Source organism: Eschrichtius robustus, chromosome 7, assembly GCF_028021215.1.
Source record: "Eschrichtius robustus isolate mEscRob2 chromosome 7, mEscRob2.pri, whole genome shotgun sequence".
Taxonomy (NCBI): Eukaryota; Metazoa; Chordata; class Mammalia; order Artiodactyla; family Eschrichtiidae; genus Eschrichtius; species Eschrichtius robustus.
The window spans coordinates 80,787,087-80,807,067 of NC_090830.1; the positions used below are offsets into that span (position 1 = coordinate 80,787,087).

The following is a 19,981-nucleotide window of genomic DNA, read 5'->3' on the forward strand; positions in this document are numbered from 1 at the left end:
AGAAGAAAGTGTATTCTGTTGTTTTTGGATGGAATGTCCTATAAATATCAATTAAGTCTATCTTGTTAATGTATCATTTAAAGCTGTGTTTCCTTATTTATCTTCATTTTGGATGATCTGTCCATTGGCGAAAGTGGGGTATTGAAGTCCCCTACTATGATTGTGTTACTGTCGATTTCCCCTTTTATGGCTGTTAGCATTTGCCTTATGTATTGAGGTGCTCCTGTGTTGGGTGCATAAATATTTACAATTGTTATATCTTCTTCTTGGATTGATCCCTTGATCATTATGTAGTGTCCTCTTTTGTCTCTTGTGATAGTCTTTATTTTACAGTCTATTTTGCCTGATACGAGTGTTGCTCCTCCAGGTTTCTTTTGATTTCCATTTGCATGGAATATCTTTTTCCGTGCCCTCACTTTCAGTCTGTATGTGTCCCTAGGTCTGAAGTTGGTCTCTTGTAGACAGCATATATACAGGTCTTGTTTTTGTATCCATTCAGCCCGTCTGTGTCTTTTGGCGGGAGCATAATCCGTTTACATTTAAGGTAATTATTGATATGTATGTTCTTATTACCATTTTCTTAATTGTTTTGGGTTTGTTATTGTAGGTCTTTTTCTTTTCTTGTGTTTCCTGCCTAGAGAAGTTCCTTTAGCATTTGTTGTAAAGCTGGTTTGGTGGCGCTGAGTTCTCTTAGCTTTTGCTTGTCTGTAAAGGTTTTAATTTCTCTGTCAAATCTGAATGAGATCCTTGCTGGGTAGAATAATCTTGGGTGTAGGTTTTTCCCTTTCATCACTTTAAATATGTCTTGCCACTCCCTTCTGGCTTGCAGAGTTTCTGCTGAAAGATTAGTTGTTAACTGTATGGGGATTCCTTTGTATGTTATTTGTTGTTTTTCCCTTGCTGCTTTTACTGTATTGTCTTTGTATTTAATTTTTGATAGTTTGATTTATATGTGTCTTGGTGTGTTTCTCCTTGGATTTATCCTGTATGGGACTCTCTGCACTTCCTGCACTTGATTAACTGTTTCCTTTCCCACATTAGGGAAGTTTTTGACTATAATGTCTTCAAATATTTTCTCAGTCCCTTTCTGTTTCTCTTCTTCTTCTTGGACCCCTATAATTCAAATGGTGGTGCATTTAATGTTGTCCCAGAGGTCTCTAAGACTGTCCTCAATTCCTTTCATTCTTTTTTCTTTATTCTGCTCTGCAGTAGTTATTTCCACTATTTTATCTTCCAGGTCACTTATCCGTTCTTCTGCCTCAGTTATTCTGCTATTGATTCCTTCTAGAGAATTTTTAATTTCATTTATTGTGTTGTTCATCCTTGTTTGCTTGCTCTTTAGTTCTTCTAGGTCCTTGTTAAACATTTCTTGTATTTTCTCCATTCTATTTCTAAGATTCTGGATCATCTTTACTATCATTACTCTGAACTCTTTTTCAGGTAGACTGCCTATTTCCTCTTCATTTGTTTGGTCTGGTGGGTTTTTACCTTGCTCCTTCATCTGCTGTGTGTTTCTCTGTCTTCTCGTTTTGCTTAACTTACCATGTTTGGAGTCTCCTTTTCGCAGGCTGCAGGTTTGTAGTTCCTGTTATTTTTGGTGTCTGCCCCCAGTGGCTAAGTTTGGTTCAGTGGGCTGTGTAGGCTTCCTGGCGGAGGGGACTAGTGCCTGTGTTCTGGTGGATGAGGCTGGATCTTGTCTTTCTTGTGGGCAGGAGCGCATCTGGTGGTGAGGGGTTTGGGGTGTCTGTGACCTTATTATGAGTTTAGGCAACTTCTCTCCTAATGGGTGGGGTTGTGTTCCTGTCTTGCTAGTTGTTTGGCATAGGGTGTCCAGCACTGTAGCTTGCTGTTTGTTGAGTGGAGCTGGGTCTTAGCGTTGAGATGGGGATCTCTGGGAGAGCTTTCGTCGTCTGATATTACCTGGAGCTCAGAGGCCTCTGGTGGACCAATGTCTTGCACTCGGCTCTCCCACCTCAGTGGCACAGACCTGACACCTGGCTGGAGCACCAAGCCCCTGTCAGCCACACAGCTCCAAACTCCGGAATTCCACACTCCAGAGGCCCTCCTTTCCACGTGCTGCCTCTCGCCTTTCCACGCAGGTCCTCCTGACTTTGTTTTTAATCCCACTCTGGATTTTAGAACTGTGTAGCCTTGGACATGTGACTTATCCTTTCCATGCCTCAGTTTTCTTTTTTCTCACGTGAGAGTAATAATAGGATATACTCACACATTGGAAAACCATTAGACTTAGAATGCATTCAAGAAACATTGTTCCTATCCCACCCCGTGCCTCCTTTCTTTTCTATCCCCCTCTCCTTCCTCCTTAACTCCTACTGTCCCTCCTTCTGCCGCCTCTCCTTGCCCTTTGATAGGAGAGGTTGGAAAGATACTTGATGGAAAGTGTGTTGTTTCAGATCAGCCCTTGTAGGATTTTAAATTTTAAATATTTTAAACTGCCAGAAGAAATGGCACCATTAAATAGAATTTAAAAATCAAATCTTCCCACACCACATTGTTCACAAAAATCTTGCAATCTCTGCTTATTAACTTTTACCCATTGTAAATTTTACGTTGCTAAAAATCGCAGTGGATGTACTCTTCTTATATTAACTGTGTTCACTGAATTTTGTATAATAAAAATGTTGCATATTTATCTCTTTTATATTATATTTGGTTACCACATGTAATTATGAATATTTCCATAATGCCCAGTATTTATGTTGTTTTATTTTTTCTTGTTATGTGAGTGTCTGCTAAAAGTATTTTGGAAACCATGGCTCTCGATGATTGAAAAGGTCTTTTACAGCTCTGACATTCTGTAATTTGATTATTTGTGTAAAGGTCCAAAAAATGCCCAGTCTATAGCCCTTGCTTCCTGTTTTCCATTCCTGTTTCTTTTCCTTCCTACCTGCCTTCCTGCCTTCCTCCTCACCTTCTTCCCTTCCTCTCATAAACATTTCAGAACTACAGCTCTGAGCCTGATGGCCTTTTAGGCACTGGCGGAACTGGACCCCCTGTAGATCAGATACAAACAGTGGCAAGCTCTGGAGGCTGTTTTGCCTGCAAAGGGCTTCCTGACTCCGGAGAGCCTTTGGCACAACCCTCCCCCTCACCGCACCCCTTCTTTGACTGACTTCTGCTCTGAATTACCCCTCACCTCCATCAGTCAGCTGAATGCTCAGCTCTTTCCCAGACTCTTCCTTTTGCCCATTTGGGCCCGTTCTTCATCCCTTGGTTCCTGGCCCACCCTCATCCCACCATACCCCCTTTTTTTCTCTCAGTTTTTTGGCTTCTGGCTGTGGACCAGAATATGGTTTTCCTGTTCCCCCACCTGTCTGTCATTTCCAGCGCAGTGGGTCTGTGGTGGAGGCTTTCTGTCTGTCCTCACACTGAAAGGCCTGGTGCCTTCACGTGTGAGCAAGTGGGAAGACTCCACCTTAGGCCGGTTCTGTGGCTGTTAACTTAATCCTTGAGATGCTGTCAAGTCTTTACCTCTGATTCTGGCAACTTGGCCTACACTTTTGTGTTGAATTACAATCATGGTGTATAGTTTTCTCTTTGACATTAAAATGTTTTATTCATTCAAGCATTATGCATTGATTTCTTTCTGTCTTTCTAGCAACATGTTGGGGACAAGGGTAACAGTATAGTTAATCTCGGAAAGTTAGTAGAGTTAATCTTGAAAGTTCTCTGTTAGTATGAAGAAGAAATAAGCAAGGATGTAATTACTGGTCCATGTGTTCAGCTGTCATCATAGAGGTCAGGGTCAAAGTTCCGTGATGATGCAGAGTATGGGGATCAGGCTTTGAGTTGGTGACTCTTACTAACCAGCATTAATCATGATTCTAATTTCTTCTTTTTCTTTTTTTTGATGAGTTGGGAATGCAGCCAAGGTCCTCATTTTATTTTTCTTGGTATTCTCTACACAGGGCCTGGCATATAGTAGGTGTTTATTAAATCCTTAATAATAAATGAGTGATACTTTTTCTTATGAGAGAAAATAAATGTTTTTAGAAGAGTCAGCTTTATACCACAGTTTCAGGGAATGAATTGTGATGAAAAACGAAGATTGCTTTTACTTGAAAGAGGCTGATAAATTTCCCAGACCTGGGATCACTTTATGCAGTGTATGATTTAAGGGTGAGTGAGCATGCCAGAGCGCTCCACTTGAGCTGAGTGATGGGGAATGAGTTGTGGAGCTGTGGTCTTAGATGGTATTTTGTGAAAAATAGTGGGAGATTTATGGCTATTAAACAACTTTGTAGCTGCCCCCTTCTTGTCTTGAAGCCTGCCAAATCTCTCCTCCTGTGGTCTGTATCATGTTCCTTCCGGGCATCCATGGTGTTCAGAAATATCCACTGGAATGCAGGTTTTCATGGAACGCACCCAATGGGAGAGGGCTCGAATTTTACACATTCATCTAAAGACATTTGTTTCCTGGAACCGCAGAGTGAAATTCTCACTTTGCAAATCTCTTGTACTGTACTTTCATTCAATCTTTTCCAACGAGGTTGCCAAAGTTCTTCCTTCCTTCCTGCGTTATAGAAATTGCAAAGCACAGTATATTAGTGACCATTATCATTATTGATGTGAGTTTAAAAAATTATTAGCAACTCTCCAGTTGTGAGTAGGAGACAAGTACATAAACCTTCAGTATGCTTTGGCAGATCTTAAGCAGAAGGACTTACCAGGCTGGAACGAGCATTTCAAGCCTTGGTGTGAAGGGGGAATTTATAGTTACTACTGTTTATCGGCTTTTTCCATTCTATTGTCATACTCAGTAGCTTTGGAAGAATTAGAAATGGGATATTTCATCACAAAAAGCCAACCGGAGATGGCCTGAATCCACGTTGGGCAAGTATCAGAAAATTGTTAGAGGAAATTTCCTCTAATTATGAGTTTATATCAACATAGGACTTATGGATCAGAGAGAAAATAGGAGTCTGTTTTTTCAGTTTTCATGTTTGATTTTGAGAAATTGCAAAAATGTAGAAAAGTTTGAAAAGTAATGAGCATGTTCAGCTACCATACAGGGTTTGTATTTTCTAATATCTTGACATTTTTTGTCATGTCTTATCTTTCAATAAAAGAAATAAACCTTATCTGTAAAATTGAAGCTCCCCACCTTTCGCATTAGCCCCAGTCCTATTCCTGTGCCCTGTGGCAGAGGCAACCATTTTCATGAATTTAGTGTATAACCTTTATCATTTTCAGACCTTTCCATATACACACATGAGATCAAAGAACTACACATTTACATAAATAATATTGCACTACATTTATCATTTTGCAACTTGCATTTTCACTTTTTATTAAATTTTTAGACCTCAAATTGAGATATATAAATCAGCTTTATCGCTCTTAAGTGCTAAATATTATTCTGTCATATGAATATACAGCATTTTATTTATCCATTTTCCTCATTGATAGACATTTGAATTATTTCCAGTTTGTTCTGTTGTAAATAATACTGCAATAAACATTGTTCTATGTTCCACCTTACAGACCTGAGTAAAATGTTCCATTGTATATATTTTAAAGGAACTACAGTACCAGTTTTCAATTTTATTAGATATTGCTAAACTACTCTCCTGTGTAGTTGAACCAATGTACGTTTCCACTGGCAAGGGATGAGAGGTTACGAGTTTTGTTGTCCTTCATTCTCTACAGCACTCGCTATTGTAAGACTTAAAAGTTTGCCAACTATGATGGACAAAAAAAAATTGCATTTTGTCTTAATTTGCATTACCCTTAGGACTAGTAAATTCGACCATCTTCTCTTTTATTTATTGACCACTCAGGTTTCCTCTTCTTTGAATTGTCTGAGATTTCCTTTGCCCATCTTTTATTATATTTTTATTTATTTAGGGATATAGGTATTCTGGATGCTAACATTTTATTGTAGATGTTGCAAAAATTCTCTAACAGGGGTAAAATGTTTACTTCTCTAACAAGTAAAATGTAAAAGTGTAATTCTTTGCCACAGGTCGTTAGAAACTTTGGCAAGTACTTAAAGATTTGAGAATTATTTGTAGTTCTGGGGATTCCGATTTACCCCGATTTCCCTGTTCCCATTTTAGGCATACTTCCTTAATCCGGGTAAACGAAAACATTAAATATTTCCACTTACGTTTCTGTTATTTCATTCTTGATATACTGTGAGTGTACTGCTTCAGTTTCAAGGGGCGTTCTCTATTCTGGGGCAGGTAGTATGCAAATTTAAGACATTGTCTTGTCCATTTCTTTCATATGATAGTTGTGCTTTTCTGAATCATGCTTCTAAGCATAATTTTCAACATCACTATTGAAAAGATCACATGGACTTCATTTTGCTAAAAGCCAAGTCAAAGAACTGGTAGTTAGAACCTTGGTTTGTAGCGGTTTTCCCCAACATCCAGCCATGAAAGTCTCACCAAAAGGCATAGTTTGCAAAATTGTTCTCTTCCTGGATTCTTTCCCATGACTTGAGTTTATAAATGGACATTGAGCAGAAAAGTAATTAAGTGCTAGGCGAAGAATGATGACTGCAAAACAGAACTCAAGCCACACAGTTTTTGCTTTGCCTACAATTGGAAATAAAAGTTAAATCGCTATTTTACTCTTGGTTACAAAACTCGTATGTTTTGCCCCATCAGAGGTATTTGCTGAAAGGTAGTTTCTTCCAGTAATTTTAGGAAAAGCTGTCATCCAATTGTCAACAGCCCAAATTGAGATTAAAAGCACCAAGAAATATCACAATATAGCAACCTAAAGCTCATCCTGGAATTTTAGGCTTTTTTAGCAACAAGGTGGAGCAGAAACAGTGACAGAGAAAGAAGCTATGGCCTCTTATGGAGGAAGTACAGTAGATCTGTGGAAGGACGTTCCCCGTTCCTCTGCCGCATATACCCTGCCTCGAGCATTGAATAGGTGCCATATTCAGAACATGTCGTTGTGTCTCAGTTATCACGTAGGGATTACAGGAGACCTTGATGCCAAATGGAGAAACACCTGGTGATTCTAGTGTTTGAATTTTAATCTAATTGCTGACTCTCTTACATTGTTGCAGCATCCTAAATGTCTAATGATGCAGTATCTTACAAATCTTGGGTCCTTTTTAAAACATTTTTCTTGGTGACTGAACTTTGATCTTTCTAGACCCAATACCTTTGGATCAAACTTTAAACACCATATATTTCTCTTGCTGCTGAAATGAAGAAATGCTACCGGAAATCTGTCTCTACCTTGGGGACAGAGCTTCTGCTTTTGTGGCATTCAGAACTCCTTCTGTAAGTCTCCACTGAAAGCTGCTTAATCAAACATCTCAAATGTCAGAAACGGGGTTTAAAGGGTTTTTCTAGCAAGTAGGTCTAATCTCCTACTTAGTTTTGATTCCTATAATGTCGATAATCTCTTTGGAGAAAAGGCCTCCTCCTACCAGGGCAAATATATCCCATAGAATGTATTTCCTTTTCCAGAAAGAAAAATGTAGCATTAATGAAATTTACCTTTTCATGAAGCTTGGAAAGGTTGTAAGCTTAGGATTTTGATCCTAGCAGATGTTCTTTTTTGGATATTAAAAAAAAAAAAAAAAAGTAGCGTTTGATTCAGAAGTCTCAGTAAGAGTTGCAGTGGTGATTCTTCGTACTCCACGCAGCCACACTCAGAATGTGACATACTGGTCATTAGCTCTGAGTGACACCTGACTCTCCAGCTGTGGTCCTTTCCTCCTGCCTTAGCCCCCATGGATGTAATGTTAGGGAAAGAGAGTTAGCAGCCTGCGTCCCACTATATAGAATCGAATGGTTAAAGAGCCTTGTGTACAGTAAAAAAAAAAAAAAAAAAAAAGCATCCTCATAATATTTTCTTTTAGACTTTGAAATGGCAAAGTTTTGTCGATGACCATTGTATTTCAAATTTCAGATGGGTTTTTCAGTGCTATTGTGAAATGTAGCCAGAACCCCAGTTGCAGGGTCTGCAATGGTTTGTCTCCTTCTCTAGGGTCACTTCATGCTGCCAGGCCTTTTGACTTCAGCTTCCCATTATCTCCATGCCACTGGGTCCAGTAAACCAGGCTTGTTTGTCCCATCCACCCTGGGGGCAAAGCTGAGCCTCTTCACTGGTTTCCATAGAAATCTCCTCCGCACAGTGAGCGTTCAATCTGTGGGAAGTATTGGTAGGAGGCCTGTGGCAGAAATCTAAGTCTGCATCATTTCCTGCCTTCAACTTCTCTTTTCCTCCTCCTCCTCCTCCTCCTTGCAGTTCAGCACAGTAAACAAACCATCCCCTTGTGTCAGAGCCCTTCCACCTGTACCAAGTCCCCTGAAAGCTTGGTATTCGACCCTACACTTACCAGAATATTATCTCAACACAGACAACTCTTGCTTCCTAAGAAGGGTCTTGGTCCATAATATTTTCTCCAAACCCAGATCCCAAGGAGACAAGTTGGGTAAATGAAGGTATTTAGTGTTTGGTGTGGCTTCATGTTGATGTGGTTTTTTCACGCAGGCCTCCAGTGACAGCGTTGCCGCCTCTCCGAAGAGCCGCTACACACCCCTGCCTTCTGCTTCCAGGGAACTCACCAGTCACCGAGGTAGGAACCCTGCTTTTTATTGCTCTCGGTGGCTGCAGGGAGGGACACCGGCCTTTGCGGAGCTCGGGGCTCATTACTGCTGCCTCGGCACTTTGGAAGGAACACGGTGCTTTTCAAGTCCTTGATGAGAAAACCATACCTGTCAAGCCTAGTGATTTTCACTCATATTAAACAGAATTTAGTGGCAGTCTATTGGGAAGGCAAATAAGTCTATGGTGGAATATAATTTTGTGATATTTTTTCTCTAAACAAAGAGATTATCGTACTTCAAGGAGGTCATTACTAAGGAGGTCATTTCCTCCAGAGAAAGTGATGGAGAGAAATTAGGAAACTCAGTGATATTTGTAAAAGTGTCACTGTTTGGGAGTATAATAGTTGAAATCTGTAATTTCAAAATGAATGAACTCTACATTACAGCTAAAAGGAATTCCAGTTTGCCTAGCAACATTAAGGAGAATCAATATGCAGTTTTCTCTGAATTCTCTGATCCTTGAAACTTTAATTTGGCTTACCCAGTTCTTCCAAAGCCTTGAATTCCTATTGCCATCTCTAAAGTCTGCAAGGAATATAATTTAAACATGCTTTATCCCTAACCTGGCTGTTCAGGCCAAGGACTATGTGACCAGCTTTGTTGGAATTAGTTAGGACAGGAAGAGGCCACATGATGTAACTTGTTTACCCCATTTTATTCTGGTTATGACCACAGTCATGTTTCGTAATGGTGAATCTACCTTCCAAGGATAAGTAAGAACAGGCTTAGATTGAGGGCATTACATACTTTAAACATTGCTTCCCCAAGCAGGAAATTCCCCTTGTACATGCAGGGGACACTAAATAAGGGCTCTTCCAGCTTTGTCATCCAAGCTGCACAGAAGGATGGATGGGTCGGAGCCAAGTCTGTAGAGATTATCAGAAAGTAGAGCTGGCCCTCTAAGCAAGACATGGGGGTTTCAGGCAAATGGCACACTTATATTCTGCAGAAAACGATCCATTGAGTAATGCAGGATTCCAGGTGTCTGTGACTTGGACCTGTGTTGTCTGTTTGATGTCTGGGCCCAGTGGAACTTTTCTACATTTAAATATGTGTTGGTTCAATTAGGGTTCAACTGTGATTCCATTCAGTAAGTGTCAAACTTGTGAAAATCAATTTTGCTCAAAGTCAGGTAGAATAAATAGCTGCCAACATGTTATATTTTGAGGGGTGTGAACAGATCTCTTCTGCTGAATGTCCTTATGAAGGTTTTGAGTATATCCCTTTAGAGACTGTTTTATTGGGTGGCGGGGGGTGGCAGGAATTCCTCTAGGCAAACAATAATATGCTATCTAGAAGGGATAACAAATTAAGCCTAGCATCATATTCTCAAAGATGGTCTCTTGCATTTGAATAAGGGTAGTTTTAACTGTGTAGCCCGTTGACTACATGAGTAGGAACTGAAGTCTCAGAGCCCTCAGGCCTACTTGAGTTGATCTGGCCATGAAATTGAGATTTCACAGCAGGAGGACCCCATAAGTGATAGTCATCAGTAATAGGGCAAAGGTCATCTGTCGTTGTAACAGTAAAATAAAAAATCTGAACCTTGAAGAAATGGAATATAAAACAGTAGTTTTGAAGATATTTTGGTTAATATTTGGAATATGGAAAAATACCTAACATGGTTAGAGTGAAAATAGGCCCCCTTGAATGATATCAGAGCCCAACATCAATAGGGAAAACATTATTTAAAGGGAGCCAAGAACAGATGTCTTGAATTTCTTGAGTAATTAATACACATTTAATGCATTTGATGCATTAGTTGCGTGATCTGTGCTAAGTACTTGGATGTTGAAAAGAGCAAGACAGCATCATGAAATGACGGCCAGGTCTTTGGACTTATGTTCATGAGGAGACCAGTAAAGAGAGAACCAAAGAAGCTCATTAGGCTGAATTATTATTGGAATGATCTGTGTAGGGAAAATATGAGACTGATATATTTCATCTTGACATGAATCATGCAGTGACAAATGAGGAAAGCCATAGTTTTCAGCATCCAGAATGAAACCACTTAATGCCATCTTGGTTTTTTTGTATTTAAGTGAAAGAAATTATTCTAAATTTCTGATTCCATAAATCACCAAACTTTTTGAGTGTCATTTGTTAATATTTTCATGGAAACAGCCGACAAACATTTATCCAGAGAGGTACTTGCATGTTGTGAAGGCAAATTACACCAATTCTTTCCCAGGTGAAATCCTCCATGATGTTTGAAACTTGGTCTATAAAGTCCTAAGTGGAAATTCTATTTGTAAATAATTTTTGGTTCATTCGGTTCCCAATCTCTTTTCATTCCGCACCAACGACTACACAAACTGGTGGGCAGTAGTTCACGTGCAAATTGCTATTTTTCTATACATGCCATTTTCCCTTTGCTTGTCCTTTTATGTAACTTCCAATGTCGAGTAGGATAGGCCAGAGGTTCATGTCCTAAGGACTGTAGATTCAAATGCAAAGGAAGTCTGGGCCCAGAATAATGATCAGGAGGCAGGGGACTCTATTTTTCCATCCGTAACGTGTAGATAATCTAAACCTCATGGGGACAGTAATGCCCAGTACTTTGTTCTTCCTGCATGAAATTTTTTTTTTTTAAGAATTTCACTTATTTATTTATTTATTTATTTATTTATTTATTTATTTATTTATTATTTTTGGCTGTGTTGGGTCTTCGTTTCTGTGCGAAGGCTTTCTCTAGTTGCGGTGAGCGGGGGCCACTCTTCATCGCGGTGTGCGGGCCTCTCACTGTCGCAGCCTCTCCCGTTGCGGAGCACAGGCTCCAGATGCGCAGGCTCAGTAGTTGTGGCACACGGGCTTAGTTGCTCCGCGGCATGTGGGATCTTCCCAGACCAGGGCTCTAACCCGTGTCCCCTGCATTGGCAGGCAGATTCTTAACCACTGCGCCACCAGGGAAGCCCCCCTTGCATGAAATTTTTACTGATCTTACCTGTATTGAATTTTGCCCCTTGTTGAGGTACTTGCAATATTTGTTTCTATCTCCTTAGTGCCATTGCTCATATTCTGCTTTGATGACAGGGTCAGGTCTATGTATATCTTGAACTCCTCATAAATGAAAGCTCCCAGATGGACAGTACAGATTCTAACTCTCCTTCTCTTTCACATCATTAACTCCTACTCATTCTTCAGGTGTCAGCTTCAGTACAACAGCTCCAAAGAAGACTCCTCTGATCCCACCCTATCCATTTGCATTAGGTCAGTTTTCCCTTTTCAGGGACTGTCTTCCCAGATGGCAGCTCTTGGCGGGGGGCGGGGCGGGGGGGGGTTGGTGTGGGGTAGGGGGTGGAGGTGCTGATGTCTGATTACTCGCCACTATATTTGCAGTGTCTGGCACAGGGCCTCCTACTTAATCAGAGATCAAGAAATATTTGTTCAGTAAATGATGAGTGATAGAAACCCAGGGGAAAGTCAGTGACTTAGTTACCTCTTGTTGGTATCTAAGTACCCCGTTGCACGTAAATTGCGAGGTAACTTGATTGCATCTGAGGAAAGAAACCCATCTGCCTTTGCGGGTGAGCACATACTGAAGGGAGCGGCCTGTCTTGTGGACGTCAGACCTCAACTCTGTTGCTTTCAGAAACCCACACCATCTTGGATGGGAGCTGTATCTATTGGTTCATTGCCAGAAGGCATTTAGCCGCATTGCACAACTTCCAAGTAGATAGTTATTTTAATGTCAGAGTTTTCAAACGCTGGTGTTTTGATGATGGAAAGGACTAGGATGAATTGAAGCAGCTCATGGAATTATGTTACTAGAACAGAAGTTCTCGAAGAAGGGGCTAGAATCTCAATAAGAGGCAGGTTGTGGTAAAGATAGGGTTTTAGAATGGTCCGCTTAAGGTCTCTGTGAGAATTCTCCTCTAGGTCTGAGCATGTCTTCAGAATATGGGGGATACGGGGCTATGTCAGTGATGCCAACTGCTACCTAGTGATAGTCTGCATACTACCTCCTCAGTGGGTAGCCACATTACGAGGAATGTTGAAACGTTTATCAGAGAAATGGGTATACCCCTGCATGCTGTGTATTGCCACTCTTTATCTGGTAGCTGTTAGAAGCAGAATTTGCATCTTTATAGACCATTGTGTCTTTTGGGAAAACATTTCTATTTAGAGCATAGACCATAAATAAACCCAATAAGGTGGAGAGGGTAAATGTTAGTTTTCCCATTTAACAGAGGAAGACACCCCCAACAATTGCTAGGGGAGCTGAATCACTCAGCAACAGAGGCAAGGAAAAAACATCCAAGCTCTGTGTCCTGGATTCCCAGGCCACCCCAGACATTTGTCCTTTACACAGGACACATAAAGCAAATGCAGGACTCACTGTGGCATTGTGCTGGGGGTGGGGGAGAAGAGGAGAGAAAGTACAGGGAAAGACATGGCCTGGAAATGTCCGCTGCCTGGGGTGCATTTCGAAAGCCTGTGCTAAGGCTGTGGTAAAGTACAGCGTCCTTGCCAACTTCTGTCAGAAGAGTTGCCTGTTACTCCCCTCCCTCCACCCTTTTTAAAAATTACAAATCTATACATTCAGGAGCAGAGATAGTTTGAAAAACCAAAGGGAAAAATGCTATGGTATCAATCTGAATTCAGACAGGGAAAATTGAACGCACACTATTCAAATTATGAAGGGCTTTAATGTAAGGAATGAGAGGCTTACACATGCAGGAAAGGACTGACAGGGAAGGTGTCACCCAGAGTCTCACCTCTGTGACTGGTGATTCTCAAGAGCTTGCTGAAGTTTCTGTGCATCTCAGGAATACTTGGGAATCTCCTACTGACTTTCTCGGTCTGCAGCACCAAGGCGGCGGTGATTCTCAAGAAGTTCTTCAAAGGTTAGGACTACCCACGCATTGCCCTGCCCCTCCTCTCTGGATTTCCAAATCATACTCAGTGTCTCTTTGGCCCTCTCTGACCGAGAACTGTGCACACAGGGAATTTTGGGAAATGTAGTTTCTCGTTTCTCCTCTGAGCTGCAGAGAAAACCTCAGAAGCGGGTAGTGGTGATACCCAATTAAAACAGCCAAGCCGGCACATCTACCATAATCCTACCTTGCCAACCACTATCACATTGAGGGTCCCATTCCAATGGTTTGCACGCACATTTTACAAAGTAATTGCAAACCCAGTGAACATCCCTGAATTATTACTTTTTTTCCCCTGATGCTTATACAGCCTTGAAGATGTGCCATAGTTAACTTGTCAGATTAAGCATTGGACTTTAAAAGTATGAAAGAAAGCAAGCAAGAAACGGAGGGGAATCTGTTACGAAAAGCTGCTTGGAGATGATAATACCCTACTTCTATCCATCGTTGGCAATCTTGCCATTATTTTTATTGACACAGTTGTTAGAGGCTCATCCTCTTCTCCAACCAGGGGCTTGGTCTGTTTGTTTTGGAAATTGATTGCTGGGACCGTCACAGAGTGATTTACATAGCAACTTATCATAATTAGTTATCGTTTGCAGTTTCCTTAATGTGAGTTGCATTTTATGCTTAGCAATTGATTTTTCTGTATTTCTCCATGAAGCAGCTCAATGTGTGTCATCCAAAAAAGAAAAAAAAGGCGGAAGGAAAAACTGCTGGCGTTTTTTAATTTTATTTTTTAAACAGTTTTAGCCTGAGATATCGTAAAATACATTTTCTCAGAAGCCATAAATGCAGAGGGTTTTGCTTCAACTATTCAAATAAGCCAAAGTGAAATGAGTCAGAGGAGAATTAAATGGATATAGGTGAAGGATGTGTCAATGTAGGGAAAGGTGTTTGGGATGGGGAGGTGTTGGCCAGAAAAACTGTACGCCAGCAAGCAGAATACTTTCGGGAGGGCACAAGATGGGGCTGCTTGATAACCAAACTTCATCACAATTTGTTTTAGGCTTATAGGATTTGGAAGCAATCTGTCTCTTTCAGACAATTTAAAAACCTTTTTCTATTTTTCGTATTTGTACCATCTTGCTAATGTCAACCCACAGGGAATGTGAAAGCTTAAGTAGACGTGATCATTACAAACAAAATCCACGCAGAATAATAGCTAAGGCTCAAGGAAAATAGGTGCATTTATTTGGGTTCTCTTACCAGTTCAGCATCAAGGAGTCTTTTTGCCTATTGCTTGTTGGTTCTCATTGACCATTTAAAGAGATGGAACAAGCAATCTGATGGTTATGGTGACTTTGCCTGGTAGGTCTCACCTAAGATCAGACGCATGACTCAGGCAGCCTGTTTATTTGCTGCCTTCAGTCTTCCAGAATACTTTGATTAGTCTTTCAAGGGAGCTAACCATCACATGGTTTCTCAGAAAATGTGACTGATTCATTGAAGGTTCAGAGAGGTTTGATGGATCCAACTCTCCTCTATGGAAAGTGTATTGAAAGCTGTGGAAAAAAGAAAGAAACAAGGAGGTGGGTAGGGAGAACAGGAGAGGGAGAAGGAGAGAAAGAGAGAGAGAGAAGAAAACAGAAAAAGAAAATCACATTGGCAACTGACAAGGAAGCATTCTGTGCTGAGGCGGACACGGTTGGTCTGTGGGTCCTGCCAAGCAAGTACATGGCCTCGGCTCCCGTCTCTCAGACTCCATGCTGTGGCTTTGCCCTGGCTGTGTGGGGAAAGAGTGTGTTGGTTCCCTGTGCAGAGCTATTATTAGCATTTTCTAATTATGTAAAATACTTTCCTCTGATGACATTTTCAACAGAACCCCTCACTTCAGTTTTTTCTTCCCTTCATAATGCTTTCATGGGCTTAGAATCTTGGTGGAAGTCTCAGATGCTGAGAGATGCTAATGTTTCTTTTATTTAATCGAGGTGACTAGTGATTTGACAGTAGTGGTTGACAGGTTTATTTTATCTGTGTGGCAGCGGGAGTCTATTTTCAGTCTGTGCACTCTGTTCCTAAGTAAAAGGACTTTACTAAGTGCTGAATAAATTGTACTTTCCTTTGATTCTAGGCCTTGCTGAGATGGTTTAAAAACAGTAGTCTGGGTCATCAAATTCATCTCCCTGCTGCTTTGCAGGGTCAATAGCTTCACTCTGTGTGGAGCGGGGCTGGGTAGATTGGAATGGAGGGTGGTGTAGATTAAAACTTCCGCATATATATAGATAGATGTGCCAGTGTGCGCTCGCTGTCTGGGAAGCTGGCAGTGATGGAAGAGCAAGCCAAGTGGAATCTGAAGATGGATGAATCTGTTAGACTATTACCAGGACTGGCATGGACTTTAGCCAGGAACTTGAAGCAGCCTCCTTTGAGTATGTGAAATCCATAGGGGTCCATTTCCTATCCTTTTTCTCCAAGGATGATTTTTCATTTGCAGTCTCTGCAATTGCTTTATTTCTACTCTTTGGGCAGAACTGTGTGCGGGGGGGGCTGTGGCGTTGGTTCTTCCGTTCCAGAGCAAAGCAAGGAGGGCAAAACGGAATCTTGCTCCACAACCCCAACAGTGATAAACCTTCCTACTGTAGGATGAGAGATCGAAGGATAACCCTTGCCCCAACAGACAGACCAAATAAAAAATAGTGGTAAAAATAGGTCCCTCTGTTTAAAAAAAAATGGAGGGTCCGGAATTGACAGGGTTGAAGATTCTAAGTGTCCTGAAGTTTTAGAGACTTGAGCTGTTTCTTCTCCCTTCCGTTGCCAGGGAAGAGCTGGGACATGGTCAAATATGACTCCTGAGATGACAAGTATTGCCCTGAGCACCATCATTCAGGGAGTCCTCCAGTATGTCTTTATCTTGTGTCCACTGTGAACAAAGTATATGTTAGGGTTTGTGGAGAGCTCAGAAACAGAGAGCATGGTATCTCCCTTATAGTTTGATTGTGGAGATACCAAAAGTGAAGCCATGCCAACCAAACAGATATTAGATATTATATAATTAAGAGTTGCCTCACTTGGTAAAAGCCATGTAAGTGCTAAAACTGCTTAGAAAAAAGGGAATCAGTAAAGGCTAGAATAGTCAGGCATGGCCGTTTGGAGGGTGTTGGCCTTGAGCTTTGAAGGACAAGTAGGGCATGAGTAGGTGGACGGCAAAAGAAGGGCATTCCAGAAAAAGGAAATGGGTAAAGAAAAGGTAAGCATAGTTAGAACTGACTGGAGGAAGGGGCCCAGTTTTGAAAAATTCAGAAATAAGTTTACTTGTAGAACAGATTTGTATTATGGCAGGCCTTGAACAGGCAGAAGCATCTAGATTGGATTTAAAGCTGTGCTATATGGTTATTAATCTGCAAGCAGTGTGCAAGGGGATTGGAAAGAAAAGAGCCAGGACTTGAGGAGGCCACTGTGGGATGGCCTTGAAGGGAGTGTGGTCCAGTTTTAGAAGCTTTGGATTTCTTGACACCAAGCTATGTGACTGCAGACTATACTGCCTCCAAACAGCAGGTTTCAAGCAAAGGTAATTTAGGCAACAATTTGGTAACAGATGGGGAGGACAGCTGGGGCCAGGGCACTGCCAGTGGAGCAGGGGTGGGGGCGATGTAAAGGGAACCTTGCAGCCATGGTGGAGTTGTGGTTTGAGGTTGCTGATGGTTTGGTCTCAGGGTATCCCTGGCTCGGGTATCAGAGAAAATGGACAGTCAATGCTTTTCTCCCCATGTTATTCAAAGTCTTTCTGATGTTGGCTTTTGAAACCAAAATTTAGAGCCCAGCATCAATTAAGATAATGGTGAAATAATCTAGCGTTTGACGCTGAAGGATGGAGTAGCTGGCGAATAGGGGAAGAAATATGAGAACGATTCTGTAACAAATGCAATTGGCTGACTTAATGACTGATTATAGTTAGAGGTAGAGGGTACCAGAGAACAGACAGCTGCAAGGAAGCTGGCCTGGTTCCTGGGAAGCTGTAGTCTCTGCCTGTACCCCCTCTCACATTCCTCCTTGCAGGATTCTCCACTGCCACTCAGGCGTGAGCTATAATCTGGCCTGTTAAATGGAAGACTGCTGGAATTAATGTAGTGGAGCTCGTGGCAACAGGAACAAACATATAAGAAGCAGGCAGGGAAGCCACAAAAATGTGTTCTCATTCGAGCCTTTGGCTCAAGATGAGCTACATTCTTTTAAAAGCGAATAAGGGCTCAGGGTGTTTTATTCCTGAATCTTGGGTTTCTGGAAGGAGAGCTCTTTGAAAGCCAATGCTTTTGGTCTAGATTGTTCTGCTGGGAGCTCTGCCCAGCCTTAACTTCCCAGGCCCAGGTCTTCCCACTCATTTGTTTCCCCTTCTCTTAGAGAAAACTTTACCCCTGCCCCAGATTTTTCCTCATGTAGAGCTTTTACAACCTTTTTGGAACAAATAAACAAACATCTGGAATCGTGTGGTCCATTTAATTAAAAAGTTTGCGTTTGGCCAGAAATGGTAAAATCATGAAAAATGGCCTGTCGGTGAGCTCAAGAAGGCCAAACGATGACGTCGTTGGCTGCAAGTGGGTTGAAACTGAGTGAGTGAACACCTGCTCGGTTCAGCCTTCTGTCCTCCCGTTCCCCCTTCCAGCCATTAATATTTACTGCTCTGGTTCTTCATCCATCCTAATGCAATTCTTGGTTGAGGCTGGTCAGGGGACGGGGCTGTTACTTTTCCAATAACTTGGGGTTTGCTGGAATGTGTGTACTTTATGAAGGGTGCGGAATTGGGCTTTTTGACTTCTCAGTTCCCTTAATCAGAATTCCATATGCTTCAGGTCACTGCAGGGGCCTCTTTCTGTTTCTTCAATCAGTCAGCCGACCACCGTGGTTTTTTTTTTCAGAGGCACTCTGGGCTGGGAGGTTGTGGGAAATGCAAGGGAAGCTGTGGGCTCTGCCTTCAAGAAACCTATAGTCTAATTGGAGAAAGAAGGCCCTACACACACAGAAAGCAGAGGTCAGGCTAGATGCAAGAGTGCAGGAAAGGGAGAACGAAGTATGGGGTTAGTGAGAACGGAAGTATGGGGAGGTGGCCTCAGATGAAGGTGAGAACTGAGTTGAAAGCAAATAGATGAAAGGAGAAAGCTGGGTTTATCTTATCTCACAGGAGCAGCCACTGCTCATGAGTTCTTTTTACTCAGGTGTAAAGAAAGGGCTTTACTCCCTCCAGTCTCTGCTTCCAAATATCTAAGACCCCTTTCTCCAAGTCACCTCATAGAAACCAACAGACTGAGAGAAAAACATGTGCTTAATACAGAAACACAGTTTCAAAATAAACCTTCCATCCCCTGCCTCTCCACTTACACAGTTCCGCCCAGCTGTTGCTCCTGTGTACTTTGAATATAAAAATTCTAAAGCCACCACTGGAGTGAAACCATTTATATAGGTGACAGACCTGGAGGAATCTTCCCTGGGCCATTTCAGAGTGTGAAAGAGAACTTGGGGAGAGACCACGTGGAGTCCTTGCTTAATTTCTGGCCATAATCTAGGTGAGGTACATGTGCGAAGGAACGTTAACGCAAGGGTTAGCCAGGATGATTGTTTTTCTGACAAGCTGCTTGCTCCTCAGCGGGGCATGCCTGTGGTGAAGTAAAATATAGGTTCCATTTGCATATTAAGAGAAGAATGTTGAGAGTATTTGGCTTTGCAGAATGTAGTGCTCTGATATGTCTTCCACTTGAGAATTTAATCCCAGCATAAAGTTATTCTAAAAAAAAAAGATGAGAACTTTTTTTGTTGTTGTTGTACAGAATACGAAGGAAGTATCTAGGAAGCTGGAAAGATAGTGGGTGCCATTTAGGTTGGATCTAAGGAAAGGATGGGTTTTGTATTGTTGAACTCAGGTGTGGATCGGCAAGGGTGACTGGGAAACCACCATTCCCCAAGGCCTTTTACTGAAGGGTGTACTCATCTGTCTTTGAGAGTTGAATAGTGTAGCCTGGAGGAAGTGAAATGAAATTTATACAACTTTCAAATCCAATCAGGATTTGAAACACAGATCCAGGGTTCTCTTTGTCAATGCTAGTTCAGCTTTTTTTTTTTTTAATTAAATGAAACCAGGGTTTCACCTTGACCCCTCTGGACTTTTGCAAGCACAGATAGATACAAGACCATGTTGGAAAAACACTCCACTGTTGTCAGAGGAGTTCTTAGTCCTGGACTCTTTATTATTCTTGTGCATCTGTTTCTTTAAATACTCTCTGCAGAAGCATTAGCATGAAAATAAAGAGTATAGCAACTTGGAATTTTCCATTTGTAGCTTCCTTAGTCTGTGGGGTCAAAGTTCTATCCTCAGGGATGCTAATGCAAACTCTGTGTGCTGTTCCAGGGCAAATGTTTCTCAGCGAAAAGACAAGAGGGGGTGGGGAGCCAGGAAAATAATGCAGTGCTAATTCCCAAACACAGACTGCCTGGAGATTCCAATTTAAATTGCTGCTCCCTTACCCCTCTTCCCACCCTCCCCCAAAGAAAAAAAAATATCCTGTGTTG

The 19,981-nt window shown here is 41.6% G+C and overlaps 1 protein-coding gene across 1 annotated transcript in view; it reads left to right on the plus strand.

The window, feature by feature from the left end:
• The window catches only part of LRMDA (leucine rich melanocyte differentiation associated), a 1,092,698-nt gene that overhangs the window by 860,763 nt on the left and 211,954 nt on the right, over positions 1-19,981 (plus strand). Inside the window, exon 6 of the mRNA XM_068547953.1 lies at positions 8,488-8,572. Within this exon, the coding sequence (XP_068404054.1) occupies positions 8,488-8,572 (85 nt within the window). The remainder of the gene's footprint in view (positions 1-8,487; positions 8,573-19,981) is intronic.